Here is a 15464-nt window from a genome sequence, read left to right as displayed (position 1 = left end):
AAGTCTCCCAGCTGAAGTTACAGGAAAGTGTCAAGGAATTGCTTTCGTGTGAATTAATTTTTACTAGGGGGAATAGAAGTTAACTTTGATGCCATCTGAGCTATCAGAAGAATTTATGACGTCTTAAGATAGAAGGCAAGTTTTTAGGTAGTAACATTCTTTGTTATGTATTTATGATAACTGGCGGTCACGGATCTAAATGTGCTTCATGTAATTTTATCTGTGCCTGCAAAGCAAGCAAACACTGAGCAATCATCTGAAAATCTTATTTAGGCAGCAGGATTGCAGACAAGCTTAATTATGCTAATTTAAATGTATTTAATTTCATTTTGGTAGGAAAAAAAATGTTATTTCACTTTTCTAATTAGTAGTAGCTTCTAAAGCAAGCCTTATTGTTTTAATTATGGGGGAAAAAGTCTTTGCGGGAGCCAGACAACATTTTCTGGTATGTGTTAAGACCTTTTCTCTGTTTAAAATGTTAGAATTTGCATGATTTATTTTATTGCCTTCAGCGTAAATAGTATTTCTGCCTAACTTTTTGTCCATAGTAGGATATTGCTAACTGTAGAATCCACACCCATATCTGCAGTGCCAGGAGACAAGCTATGAACTTCTGTGTGGGTTTTCTTGCAGATCTGTAGGGCTGGACTCAGCCAGGGATATAAAACCAGAGAGTGCAAAATGTCTCAGTATTTGTCACTGGTTTGGGAAGTTGCTTTCTACTAAGTCACCGATTGTGTTGACTCTGTTAGCTAACCATTTCTCAGGAAAATTAGTAAAATATTGATTAAATAAATTTGAGGTAATAGCAACTACTCAAAACCAAAAGGACCATAAATAGTAGTTTGAAAGCAAATTTTTGGGAAAGCTTACGCAGAAGGTTTGATAACACTGATGTCTGACTGATCTTTTGGCTTTTTTTCTTCTATGAGAAAGTGATTTTAAAGCTTTCATATGCTTCACTTACCAAGGTCTAAATGTAACTGCAGATTAATTGATATTCAGCTGAAATCTTTCCATGAAGTCTTTTGCTTGTGGTACTAAACTGCTGATAAAATTGATCTGAGTAGTTTGGTAGCTATGATTCCATTCATGTTGGTGAGCACTGAAGGGTTGTGGGGACCTTTCAGCTCAGAGAGAGCTCTGACTCTGTACTAGCATTATCTCACTGCTGTTAATACAGGCTGATTGGAAAGAGTGGGCTTGGGAATCAGTATTAAAATTGCCTTTGCACTTTTAATGTTATCCCACATGCATCTGCTTTATCATACAGCTTTGCATGTCACGTGCACATGCTCTTTTCACACCTCCCTCCTTGCAGAGAATGCACGAAATGTGCAAGGTTTGGGTCAGAGCAGGCATCTCTCATTCCATAGGCCAATGGCCCGCCTTGCTCCCTAGTTACTGGATGCTTTATGTTAAAATGTGTATTTTCCACAGCACACGAGAAGCCCCAAAGGGCAGTATGTTTTTTCTGTGATATTTTTTAGAAAGGACCCAGAACCTTGACTCAAGTTTCAGTATTAAGAATGGCAACTTGAAAAATACAGAACAGGACTTTCCAGGGCAGTTATTAGTGTGTTCTGTGGCATCAGTGGTCACAACAGAGGACATTCTACATTATTGCCTGACTGACAGTTCAGAAAACATGCTTGACAGCAGCTGAAGAGTGAGCAGGCTTCAAACCAGGCCATTTCCAATTGCACAGAACAGCACTAACTGTGCCTGAAGCACAGTGACAGTGTTTATCTGAGGACAGGACTGCTCTACAGTTGGAAATCAGGCATCAGGGTCACAGATGAGGTAAAAAACTCAGAAAAGAGGATGCACACCAGAGACAGCTCTCTGCTGTGCTTTGCACTGAGGTGAGAAGAAAACAAGCTTCCTGTGGCTTCCCTTCAGCAGCCTCACTTAGGGAGTGAGTCTTTCCCATGCCTACCTCCAGGACTGAGGAGTCCTCAGCCAAACCTATTCTATCCATATACTTTTTAGCAAGAAAAACTCAATCCTGATATCTAAGTATGTAGCTAAAGATCTTTCTTATCTTTTACAAGCTTGAGTCTCATAATCTCAAAAGGCTCCCTGAGGATACCAATGTCATCCAGATCTGGCAGCACGAGGGACTATGAGACCAGCAGCCAGTCACGACATCACTCAGCTTCCCCACCAGTCCCAGAGCCTAGTGACACTGAGACTGAAGGTCTGATCTTTTATCACATGGATCTTTATGGATCAAAGGAGAGGTTTGATATCTTTCCTGAAGAGCCCTCTGGTCGAGGAGACAGATCTCTGGGGGATACGAGAAGGGAATCTGCACTGAGTAGTGAAAAAGTTCAGTGCCCACAAGAAGTTGGCTATGACTTGGAAAAGGAGGTTGCAGAGTTGGCTAAGATGTATGGACTTGATGAGGATAGAGAAAAAGAGTTTGAGCTTCTTGGAGGACATCTGGAGAAGGTGGAGAGCAGATGGCCACCAGCTCATACAGAAAGAGCAGGATTACAAGGCTCCATATATAACATATCAAAAAGCAACTCTTCAGTGAAAGATCTAAGTCAAAGCACAAAGCAACAAGGACTTCCTGATGAGGCTTCTCAAGGTGAAAATCAGAGCAAAGCCAGAGCAGATGATGAGGCTGAGAGCAGCATATGGTCCAGAGGGGGGCTAAGCAGTGGTGGCATGTCAGATGAGTGGAACAGTCAGGCTGTCAGTGAGGAGGAGGAAGAGGAGGAGGAGGAGGAGGAAGAGGAAGAAGCAGCAGATGTTTTTTGTTCCACCTGCAAGATACCAATCCGAGCTTTTGACAAACTATTTGGTGAGCACAAGGACCACGAGGTTGCTCAGCTCCCCAGTGCTGTGGAAAGTGAAAAGGTGAGAGTAACACAGGTGTACTGTGGTGCCTCTAAAACAGTCCTCAGACACAGTAGGAATCACACTGGGTGTTTTGTAGGAGGAGATCCATAAAAACATGTGCAAGTTGGAAGAACAGATTGCTCAGATGGAAAATGTTGCCAGCCATTTGGAGGAAATCTTCATCACTGTAGAGGTAAGGCATTTGCTCTTGGGCTAACTTTATGGTAGTGGGGTTAAACAGTTTTGTCATACTGACATTCACAGTATTCAGTTGTTAATGAGGTGGGTACTTACAGTAAAAGAGCACAGAGTTATCTTGGGGTTGTCTAGACTGAAGTACTCAGGAAAACTCATCCTAAAGATTTTTTTAAGTGGGCTAGTAAAACCACATTTATAATTTGCACAGAGGTTTGCATTCAGGAATAAAGCCACCCCCACTCAAGTCATCTTAGCTTTAAATGGCCAAAGATCTGTGATCTAACTAGTCCATCCAGAGTGCAGCCCTTGTGTTCCCTCAGCTTCATTCACAGAAGTGTCAGATCCAGGCAAATCCTTGGACCAGCTGCTTCAAGAGTTGTGCTCCCACTTGGCTGCTGTCAGCTTGGCCCCAGGGGAAGGAGGTCAGCTGGCAGCAAGTTCAAACTGAAGCAATAACTCAAGGCACTGCAGTCTTTTCTCTGCTGCATGTAGCACAGGAGGACATTGGTGCCTGAACAGTGAGCAGCTGCTGGGACTGCTCCTTGACTTGCCTGCTCCTTAAATTTTCCTTCCTAATGCTTTCTCCAGCTGTGAGTGAGGATAGCAGCATTAGCTACCCAGCTCCCTCAGCACAAATCCATGGATCCCACTGAGTTGCCATGGTTTCTCTCGTGGAAGGATGTGCTTCACTGTGTTAGTGGAAATGCTTCTGAGATTAAGGCTAGGATATATCCTAGTTGTGCTCCCTGGGTTTAGGTTGCTTTACATCATTGTTTCTGCTGTAATTTCTGTTGCTCTTATGTCTGGAACAAAATCCAACACTTTTGTGCTTTGGTGGGGGGTGAATGATCAGAGTAAACCCCTAAAAATGCACATAAGTCAAATTACGGCTTCTGTGTACTGGTACTGTGTCCTAGTTTTGTGAATTAAAACATGACATATTACCTCTATGGTAAGGAGAAGTTTAGGCAAACCAGAGTAAGATTTTCCTCTGCATGACCTGTGGATCAGGCTTGATGCCAAGGTACAAACCCTCAAATATCTTGCAGGAAAATTTTGGGAGGCAGGAGCAGAACTTTGAGGTGCATTACAATGATGCAGTGCAAGTGCTTGCTCAGAAGTACGAAGAGCAGCTGGAAGCACTGGGAGAAGAGAAGAGGCAGAAGCTGGAAGCTCTATATGAGCAGCTGGTCAGTTGTGGGAAACATCTTGACACCTGCAAGGACCTGACAGATGAAACCCAGGAGCTTTTCCTGGAAAATGACAAAGCTGAATTTATGAAGGTAAAGAGTTTTAACTGTTGAAGTGCTTTTTGCTGCTTGCAAGTAGTCCCTGTCTGAGAAGTGCCAAGCAGCCTTATTGCTAAGGAGAATTTGGGATGCTCAGTCTATAGTGCTGTCACTGCTCCTCGTGCTTGGCATGGTGGCATTGACTTAGGAGGGCAACACAATGGGGGCAAAATGCAGAAGCAGAAGTTTGTAATTTGGATGCTCATTCATTTGTGAGTCACACTGGGGTTCAGAGAGAAGATATCTTGCTGAAATGCTTATCTGGGGAAACTCTGGAAGCACTTAGTGTTCCTTGCCTTGTGCAGGCTCAGCTCTCTTGCTCTATTCTGGGCTCACAGCAGGCAGGCTGATGTAAACACTTAGGAAGATGTTTCCTTTTCTTGCTCATTTTGGAGGAAAGTTCAGCTGAAATATGTAAAAAGTTCCTGCAAAGTGATGGATGAAATCCCACTCTTGAGGTGGTGTCAAGAAGATATTTTTCTTTGGCAGGTAGAAAAATAATTGGAGAAAAAAATCAGAATTTTCACTGATGATGAGATTGCTCTCACCTGAGTTGTCCTGTGACTAAGGTGGGTGGGAGCATTTCTGTAGCACAGTGACAGTAACTTCTGAGCTGGACAACAAACAAATGTCATAACACCAGTGTACTTCTGTGGGTCAGTTTGTTATGACTCCAGCCTGCTGAGTTCTTCTCGTAAGCTGACTTTTCCCATCTCTGGAATAAACTTATTTTCTCCTTAGCTTGTAAACAGTTTTATATTGCCCCTAAGAACCATTATTCATCAAAAAGTGAATGTTGGTCTTGAGCTCTCAGGGGCTTAGGTTTCTCCTGGGACTGTACATCTGTCTTCCAGTTACATGCACTGCTCAGACTCCCTCCAGCACAGATCATTTCATGAGTTCTTCTGCCCAGCTGATCTGGGTTTCTGTTTATGAGGGATCTGTTGGCACTTTGGACAACCAAGGGAGGAATTGGTCTCAAGTCTAGATGGGCAGACACTCATTATCTTTCTGTAAATTCAGCCAAGATCTATCCATTTCAGTAGAAAGGGCTGCCTTTGTTCTCAGAGTTGGGTGAGAGCCAATTACTTCACTCCAAGTATTGCATTTGGGGCAATTTGTGTCAGACAGGTCAACAGCATGATGTAGTCTGACTCTGGACTTTTCTACCTCTAACACTCTGTCCTTTTTTTCCAACAGGCAGCAGTAACCATGGTTGACAGGTAGTATCACAGTCTGGGATTTTGTGTCACATTTCTTCCTGCTAATTGGATGGGTTATTGGAGATGCTTGTGTGTTCTGGATTTTGTTCAGGCACACAAATGTTGTCTAAGCCACTAGAGCTATTGAAATATTTAGTGTTTTTGTTTTAAAGTGCATCAGAAAAAGTTGCTCTAAGAAACTTAACACTCAAAACTTGTTTGGATCCAATTTCAAGAAATCCAAAAGGAGAGTTAGAGCCTGAATAAATCAGTGTTTTCAGCTTAGTCATAAGGAAGTAATTTCACTGAGAAACAGGATTGCTAAAGCTCTTGAAATAACCAGTCTGGATCCAAATGAGACTAAAATTGAGCTCCCTAATTATACTGTAACTGGCTTATTTATGCATTAATATAGTGGGGTAGAAAGTCAAGCTGTGGGAGCTCAGAACAGATACTGAAAAATATTGGAGCAATTGGAAGAAGTCTTAGGGCACACTAAATCATAGGCAAAAACCACCCTCTTAATTGACTGTTATTGTTCATGAAAGCACAGAGAAAAGATACCCCTTTCTTTCAAATTTACAACACCCAGAGCCATGAGGTCATGAATTAGTAATAGTGTAAATTCAAAATAATGGAAGCAATGGAGATAATAGGGTGCTTCCCACAGGGAGGTGCTGGGCACACCCCACTCCCCCGCTCTCTTTGGCATCTTGAGGCACTGATGGCCACGAATCTCCAAGCTACAGGCAGAGGAGTCTGAGCTTGTACAGCTATGAAAACTGTGTTTTAAAGAAATAGATGTTAATTTGGAGTCTGCTATTCTCTTAAAAATAGGCTTCATAGACAGATACCTCCAACACTATGGTACTTCCAATTAGACATTCTTGTTTTCCCCCTACAATTACAGGCTGGAAGAATTCTTAAAGCAAGAAGTGAATTTAGAGCTTTCAACACTGCCAGACTTTGAAGAGCGGGTCATAGATGTCTCTGAAGTTGAACAACTAATGAACTCCATTAATGCTATTCCAGGTACTCTTCCTAACTGATCATTATTTCACACCTATTTACATTTAAGGATATGTATTAAACATTTCTTCTTTTAAAGGAGATCTGCAAAGGCAGAATTAACTTGTCCCTAGTTTTCCTTCTAGTTTTTTGTTGTTGTTGTTGTTTTGTTTTTTTTTAATTTGCCTATATATACAGGGACAGTGGAAGATATTTTTGGAAATTTTTTCCATTTGTTTTCAATATAAAATTACCAGAATTACTGCTAAATTGGACTTCCTTGCTGGATGATTTCCTAGAAGACTTATGAAGATTACCTCCTTCTGTTGAGGGGTCAAGCACACTTAGTGATATCTTCTCTTTCCCTTTAGTTGCTTGAACAAAATAGAGAGGAACCCCAGACTGCTTCAAATAACTTACCCCGCTTCTCTTGATAAACAGATTTCAGTGACTTATTCCTCTGTTATTTAGCAAGCATTTTTTCCCCCATAATCCACAGGAGACAGCACAGCATAAACAAATTTTAAATAACTAAAAAATCGCCTAACATTTTAAATATTTTCTGATGCATCACAAATGGTCAGAAAGAACATTATTTTTTTTTACACCCAATACTGTGTTTTCTTAACACAAAACAGCATTTGGTACTTGTTTGGCTGTGCTGATGCTCCCTGTTGTACAGCTTTTCCCTGATCCCTGGGTGGCTGGCAGGAGTCCTGGCATGGCAGATGTTGGGCTCACTGGAGCAACCCTCAGAGGAGGGGAAGGCTGAGGTTTATTTATTTCATTGGTTTGACTTTGTTTTGAATCAAGACTAGTTCTCACACATCAGTGACCCGATTACTATCTGCAATTGCAGACTCAGCTCCTGACTTTTCTCCATGTGGGAGGAATGGAGGAACATGACCCCATTCGGTGCCAAGGCTTTGTGCAAACACCTTTGTGAGAGGAGAGGTACAACAAACCATGATTATACATTCAAAAACTGACCTGTTTTTTCCTCTGCAGCTCCTTGTGCCCCTGTGATCAACCCCCAGGCTCCCAATGCAGCAACTGGCACTTCACTGAGAGTTTGCTGGGGCCTCTTCTCGGATGACACTGTGGAGTGCTACCAGCTGTGCTACCAACCTGTGAGCAATGAGAGGCACAGTGATGGGCAAGCAGGTAAGGGGGCTGGGGCCCAAGGGACACCTCAGCCCTCCACTGGCAAAGCCAGCTGATGCCAAAGTGCCTCTGCATGCCCTGTGCACTGTCTGCCACCAAAACTGTCATATCTGCCACCACCATCTGCTTTGTCCCTCTTCCCCTGCCAGGTCTGCCATGCTGCCAGCTGCAGCAGGACCCATCACACGGGCAAAGACAGGATGTGGCAGCAGCAGGGATAGCAGGAATGGGAAGGGGACAGTGGATGGAGTCATGAGGATTTCTGGAGGGTGGGCACTGCATTAGAACATGTGCTGCATCATGTATTTTTAAATCATAGTATTTTTAAAGAGCAAATCATCATATCATCAGCACTCCAACTGAAACCCCCAGATGATTTTACAGTTTATCTTAGTGCTAATAATAGTCTGTAACTCCCTAAGATGCACAGGCACACAAAAAACCACAGAACCAAAATGTCTCAGCCTTGTGACTAAACTGCCTTTGCTAATACTGCTCTTGCAGAACCTTCAAAAGTGGAAGCCAGTAGAGTGCCAGTGGCCAGTTGACAAAGATAAGCAGACACTATCCAAATTTTATAAGATGAAGAATGAGAAATGAGCAGTAAAATAGCTTCAGCTCTTGTCCCATCTGATTTATGCAGCTTTAGAGGAAGGCACTGTGAAACTGCCTGACAGCTGATCAAAGGGTGTGGAGCACAAGGAGCTCTCCTGAACTCGGCACCCAAAACAATGCACCCCAACTCCACTGTGTGATGCAGCTTTGGGGAAGAGTGGGCAAGTGTGTAAAGGCACTGTAAATGCTTTGTTGTTGTCATTTCAGAGCATACACTAAAAGTCAAAGAAACATACTGCACCATTACTGATCTGTTGCCAAATACACAGTATGAATTTTGGGTCAGTGCTTTAAATGCCTCCGGTATCAGTCCACCAAGTGAAAGAGCAGTTTATGTAACAGGTAAAAATATTTTGTTCATACAAATTTGTAACCTTCATAGTGAAATTCAAAATCATCTCTGAATTTTATGCAAGTAATACTTTCCGGGCACTTTCTTCTGATGTAAGCCTACTGACTTCATGGGAATTCCCTGCTTTTATTTGGAGAGCCTGTCATGCCAACTATCCCTGTTTTAGAGTGGCAGAAACAGAAGCAGAGAGACAAAATAACTTACTTAAATGCAAGCATGTAGACCAGCTGTGAATAAGGTTCAAGTTTCCTGGTTCTGCCAGATAAATCCCAGCTCTCCTTTCATTGGCCTATAGGTATTTTGTGGATTCACCTGTTATGCTGTTCTTTTTAACTGCAGTTCAGTCTAGGACATTCTGTGAAATCCTGACATCAGATTGAGCAATTCAGTGTGAGCCCTTCAAGTGCTTGTTCCAGATATCTTTGACATCTCAGAGCAGGGAAGAGATGCACCTCTATGACAAAGATAAAACTAATGATAGAAAACAGTTGTGTAATCAGTCTTTATGTTACTTCTCTGTTTAATTCTCCTGGGACCTTTATAGACTAAATGAAGTCTTTAAATAGTACTGTTAATTACCCTACCTGCTGTTTATTGTCCATTGGGGAAGCAGGTTTCTTTACCTACAAAGTATTAGTAAACAACATGTTTCTATTTGTTTGTCTTCAAAGCATATGGTTTGCAAACATCTTCAAGCAACAGCTCAGAATTGTTCTTTTTTCTGCTTTTTAGCTCCTTCACCACCTATCATAAAGAATAAAAAGATCCGAAGCTGTGAAAATGCAGCACTGGTATGCTGGGAATCCAGAGACATTAACCCTGTTGATTCCTACACAGTTGAATTGTCCAAGCTGACAGATGAAGAAAATGATGATATTATTACTGAGTGAGTTACTCTTCTATTGAGCCCATGGCCTGTAGAGATGAAACCATTTCAATTGTGTGGCATCAGATAGGACTAAGAAAGGACCCGTGACCTTCTGGTGAATTTACATTTACAAACAATTCTCTTAGTAAAAATAGTTGTAAAATGTTAATCAGAAATTACTACATGAGAATTATGGGTATGGAAAAGGGCAGAAGCAGATGTAAAAATCTGCAGTCTGTGACAGACTCTCTCTTGCCCTGCTACTGACAATTGTACAAGATAAAATGTTGTTGACTGGTTACAAGACATGTTGAAGTGTAATGTCTTCCTTGTTGCTCAGAAAAATAATTTCAAAGGCCTACCTTTGTTTTCTACCCTGTCATTTTCCATGGATTTGTTTTCTGTAGATCTATTGTTGGGATCCCTAACTGTGAAGTCCTAATTCACCTCCAGCCAACACAAAAGTATCACATCTGTGTCAGAGCCCAAAACCTGGGTGGCTCCAGTGAAAGAAGTGAACCTGTCCTGATACACACCACAGGTACTGTACAGCTTGGAACAACTCCAGCAGCTTATTGGAGCATCTGTTGTCTTAACAGAAAGATTCCTGCTGCTTTCAATGGCCTCTGGACCAAATCCTAATCTCTTACATCTAATTACACCCTTGGTAACCTTTTAGGAATGAAAAAAGCAACTTCTCGTAACAATAAGTGCATTGCTTTAGCTCTGTAATTTATATTATTGCTGTCTGGTGCATTTGGTACTTGAAAGTTACTAATTTCTAAACATTTTAAAAGACAGTGTCAACTCAACACCCACGTATTGCCAGCCTGCAAAGTACTGACACACCAGTGAGGAAAGCTGTAGTGTAGTTTTACTTCAGAGATTAGCATGGAATGAAGCTGCTGCTGGAATTCATGGCTGAGACAGCACTTTCTAGAGCCATTTACCAGACATCCATGCTCACCTTCATCACTGCTGCAACAACACTGCAACTTCACTGCTCATCTCACATCTCCCATGCCACTCACACCTTACCTGTTGTGTCTCTTCCACCCTTACCTTCTGTGAGACATTTGAAAATTGTATTTATTCAGCAAGATGACCACACAAAGTTATGTTTTAGTAAAAAACCTGTCTGCCACACAGCAGTGGCACCACAGAAAAGAAATGCTCATCCTTAAATCCCTGGAGAGGAAAACTGTCATTGTGTTACCATTGTTTGTGTGTATTCCAACTGCTTAAATCAAACTCAATATTTGAAATTGCCCATTCTGTTTGCACAGCATGTGTTTGTTTTCAGCAGCACATGCCTGTAATTGCCCTGTCATTGTTTGTATTGTATTTGCAATGAAGTAACTTGCAGTTTGATTAGAATGATTTCATTTGGGATTACCATAGGGAGATTAATCTTCTTGGAGTCTACATTATGCAAACAGCTGATGCAAATTGATCTGTTGGCTGCAAGAACCCACCTCCAACACTGTGAATGGCCTTTGATCCTTTCTGGGGTGGGTAAACAAGCACCAACTGCAATCAGCAGCTGTGCCAATGGTGGCTGCTCCTCAGGCCCCTGTGTGTCAGAGCTGCTCTGTGAAGTCTCTGCAGGAAGAAAGGCAGAAGCACTTTTATCCTGGGCTGGACTTACCTCTCTGAGGGCTGGTCTGCCAAGGGAGGTGCTGAAGCATGAGGGATCCTTTCTCTTCAAACTGCCCAGCATTTATGGGGATGGGTGAGGCCATGGAGAGTCCTTTACACCCCCTTTCTCTTTTCAGTGATTAAAAATAGATTACTTGAAACCAGACAGGCCATTGCAGGGAGGATTCCTCATCTTTGAATAGCTACTTCCTGCACAATGCCTGCAGCTTTGAGCCCTGGTAGGGTTCAAAACTAGGCTAAGTCCCCTGCTTTTCACCAGGCTGAAACTAAACAGTCTTAAGCTGTAAAACAAACATTTATTAGAAAAATTTATAAAATATGATCTTGTCCTCTCAATGCCAGCCATAGATTCTTTATAGAGCATTGGTGAATCTTTCTGTGGATCCAAATAACATTTCATCACATCCTTGCTGCAATTCTAATGTTATAAGGAGATATTGGAGTTATCCTTAGGCATTTTCTCTTTCAGGCACCTGCTTCTACCTTAATGAGGACACAGCTCATCCTTTACTGGCAATTCTAGATGATGGATTTACCATTTCATGTGATGAACTGGAAAACCCAGAGTGTGATCTGCCTGTCTATGATAACAGCTTTACAAGGTATACAGGGGCATTTCAGTTTCTTTGGTTCTTTTAACAGATGCCAGGAAATGTCTAATGGGGCTTTCAGCAGCTCTGATTAATTTTTTGAGTTGAAATCTCTCTCTCCAGCTGCTCTTTGGAACTTGGAAATTAATGCAAGTTCTTAAATAGGATTACAGATACAGCAGCCACAATTATGTACAAGCCTACTTACATGTCTGGTACATTGAGCTAAATTTGAACAGGTATTTAGGTGCCATAAAAAATGCTAAGGAAAGGAGAGGGATCTGAAAACTTACCTCTTGCTGAAAGATATAACTGATACTATTTGGACCAACAATTCTTTCAAAAAGAATTAGGCCCTTTGCCATTGAAGTGAGAGACTAAGCTTGCCAAAATGTATTTTCCAGTCAAAACCACATAACTAGGACAGGCATTGCAGGATTATACAAGTCTACAATTTATTCCCTCCATGGAAATGCAGTGCTACTAGAGGGCCTGATAGAAAAGAGTTGGGAGACTGGTGATCCTTTTCATTAAAGCCATCATGGTAATCTTAAATGGGATTTCATCCCACTTCTATGGGATGCTTTTATGTTTCACATAAACAGCCAGAGCTGGCACTCATCTCATTCAAAGGCTGAGGTTTTGGTACCACTATGAACTTTCACAAATCTTCTTCAAATCAAGATACTGAAAAAAGCAAGAAAAAGAGAAAATAAAGGAAAAAACCCCCAAAAATTCCCAAGGAAGTTACATGGCAAACTCTTCTTTCTGAAGTTTGTGTGGTCTCCTAAGTTTGGGTTGCTGATGTATTTCCTAACTGCAGCTCAGGTTTGCCTTGGTGGCTTTGCAGCTCTCATTACTATGGTTCACTGGTGTTTACCCATCCATTTTGCATCATTCCTTTTCCTTCTCAGGCTGTAGCAACACAGCCTCCAAATGATGAGTGCAGCTCCCTCTCAGCATTGCCTAGAAGACCTCTGTGTCTGCCAGCAACATCCTTTTCCTTTGTAACTTATAACTTTACACACTACCATAGAAACATAAAAGTTGTGTGTGTTTGAAACCTGCTGTCCCCCTTGACAATAACAGCTAATACACCATGTACTTTTCCTAAGAAAAAGCTGAGGTGTAAGCTTACAGGACTCGTTGCTCTCCTAAGAGTGTTTCAGAAGCATTTGGAGTGGGTTATTTTGCCCAATTTTCTTGCTTTAGAACCTGTGTTTTTGCAGACTTGCATCTTCAAAGCACCCAGTTCCTTTGATTTCAAGACTGTGCCAGTAAATCAAGCTGAAGGGTCTCTCTGTAGTACATTATCTTTGTCTCTACTACACAACTTTCAAAAGAGTTATTTTCTGCATGGTTCCTATCATACATTTCATGGCCCAGGTACCCAGCATATTACAAGTTCTCCTACTGTGTTCAATTCTTCCTAATCTCTCCAAACACAGAGGGAAGCAGTGTAGACAGGTTCCCTCCTCCCCAGCTGCCCCAGGAACTTCATGCTGTCACAGTGCTCAGTTCCAATGGTGAGTGATGTTCAAAACCCTGGGCTGTTGGGAAAGAAAATGCAAAATCTGTACTTTTTCCTCTGCTATGCAGGAGTTCACTAGAGCACTCTCTTTCTAACAAGCATTAACTTTCCCAGAAAACCCAGGCACTATGGGATGCTGTTCTCCATCTTCCTGGAAGTGCCTAGGGCATTCATTTCTGCAAAGCTACCAACAAGTAAGAACAGGGCAGGTGTCACAAAGAAACCTGCAGGCTGGGTGTCAGCTCCTCAGTGTGAGGATTTCACTGGAGTCAAAAATCCACACTGCACTAAGGTGACAGCAGAAGTGGCTTTTGTTTATTGCTATGTAATGTCCAGGTATATACATACCTGAACATATCTAAACACTGTAAAGAGAATTATAGAAAGGCCCTGCCAAAACACATATTCCTGTCTGTCTCCCACAGATGTATTGCAATCCTGGGCAGTCTGATCCCATTTCCAGGAAAGCATTACTGGGAGGTGGAAGTTGAGGAAGATACAGAGTACAGAATTGGTGTGGCTTTTGAGAACACGCCGAGACATGGTCACCTGGGGGCAAACAACTCATCCTGGTGCATGAGGCACATCATCACACCCTCAAGGTAAGGGCTGTGGAGGCTGCAGGTCTCCAACAGGAAATACTCTCACACCTGCAGGCAGGGCAGCAGGGAAAACAGAGATTTTGTATCAGCTCAGACCGGGCACTGGGGCCTCTGACATTCCACTGCTGTCCCTGTAAACTAGTGTTGGAAGGACACTGCTTAAGCAAATCCTCCTGCTTTTTTTAGGGTGTTTCAGCAGCATTTGGCATGGGTTATTTTGCCCAACTTCCTTGCTTCAGAACTTGTGTTTTGGCAGATTTGCATCCATCCAAAGCATCCATTTCTATTGACTCTGAGAGGGTGCTAGTGAATCAAGCTGAAAGGTGTCTCTGTGGTACATTCTCTCATTGAAATGAGATATTGTCACATTGAAACAAGAAATTGCAGGAACAAATCTGAATAAAATCAGTTGCAGAATTTAGCTGTAAACATTACCAAAACCTCAGTGAGAAGATAGTAATAGATCTATGTAATCCAGAAACTACATAATGTGGCTAAACCCAGCTAAACCAAACTGGTTTTGATCTCTGTCCTACCTGTGGCAGTATGTCACATCTGCCTGCAGAAATGCCAGCTCCCTCTTGCCTCAGCTGCACTGCTGGCTCTCCCCTGGACATGGTACATCAACACCACTGCCTTTGACTCTCATGAGCAACCTGGGCACCTGTGTGCACAAAGTGCTTCCCTTTGAGAGCAGCCAGGGTACCTTCAGCTCTTTTGTTTTTCTCGCCTGCAGGCACAAGTATGAATTCCTGCACAGTGGGATGACACCTGACGTCAGAATTACTGTTCCCCCCAGAAGGATTGGCATCCTGCTGGACTATGAGAACTGCAGACTGTCATTTTTCAATGCAGATATTGCCCAGCACCTTCACTCATTCAACTCACACTTCCAGCATTATGTCCACCCCTGCTTTGCACTGGAAACACCTGGTATCTTAAGGATACACACTGGAATTACAACACCCCTATGGACTGCCCTGCCATAACTTGTGTTCTGCAGCTGCCACACCCCTGTGTAACCTGCCCTGAGCAATGCCCTCTTTCAGCATTAACTGCACCATCACACTCCCTATGAACCAGCGGTTTCCCCCTAGTAAGAGCAAAGCAACCCTGACCCAAACCAGCTGCCAAACCTGAGCTCTTAGGAGTTTACATCCTCTTGGGAAGGATCTTAGCAAAAAGCCACTGTGGTCAAAAGAGCCATCAACATCCCAGAATTCTCATTAGAAATGGACACCTTCCTTCTCAGAGGTGATGCTGTCACCACACACAGCAGTGGCAGCTGGATCACAGCTCCCCCCACATCCACCTGAAGCCTAGGGAACTCCCCAGTTCCAAAGCAATCATTAATTCTACTCCTGAGTCTACTCAAGAGCTAAAAACTCAAAGAAAAACAAAAATAGCAAAAGGCATAATCACTGTACAGCTGCTGGAGCTGAAAACACTCCAGTCATGAAGCTGATCTCCCAATCAAGTGTTCTTGTTGTGACACAAGATAATCAAATATGCCACCCCTATGTTTGTGCCTACACA

General features: G+C 42.5%; 1 protein-coding gene across 1 annotated transcript; it reads left to right on the top strand.

The window, feature by feature from the left end:
• The first annotated feature begins 2094 nt into the window (after positions 1-2094).
• Positions 2095-14917, top strand: FSD2 (fibronectin type III and SPRY domain containing 2). Its single transcript, XM_066558991.1, has 12 exons — positions 2095-2868; positions 2948-3043; positions 4098-4331; positions 5538-5560; positions 6450-6571; positions 7556-7711; positions 8534-8668; positions 9411-9564; positions 9954-10087; positions 11675-11807; positions 13752-13928; positions 14665-14917. The coding sequence occupies exons 1-12, from the start codon at positions 2095-2097 to the stop codon at positions 14915-14917; spliced, it is 2391 nt and encodes a 796-aa protein (XP_066415088.1).
• Positions 14918-15464: the final 547 nt, after the last annotated feature.

The sequence above is a fragment of the Molothrus aeneus genome, chromosome 13 (assembly GCF_037042795.1).
Source record: "Molothrus aeneus isolate 106 chromosome 13, BPBGC_Maene_1.0, whole genome shotgun sequence".
NCBI classification, from domain to species: domain Eukaryota; kingdom Metazoa; phylum Chordata; class Aves; order Passeriformes; family Icteridae; genus Molothrus; species Molothrus aeneus.
Note: the sequence above shows the minus strand (reverse complement) of the source record. Positions and strands in the feature narration are given on the sequence as shown.

Bases quoted from the DNA above. Each gene is read 5' to 3' on its own strand.
- FSD2 (XM_066558991.1), top strand. From the start codon at position 2,095: ATGTCATCCAGATCTGGCAGCACGAGGGACTATGAGACCAGCAGCCAG. The intron at 4,332-5,537 runs GTAAAGAGTTTT...TTTTTCCAACAG, and splicing joins ACAAAGCTGAATTTATGAAG to GCAGCAGTAACCATGGTTGA. The intron at 5,561-6,449 runs GTAGTATCACAG...CTACAATTACAG, and splicing joins GCAGTAACCATGGTTGACAG to GCTGGAAGAATTCTTAAAGC.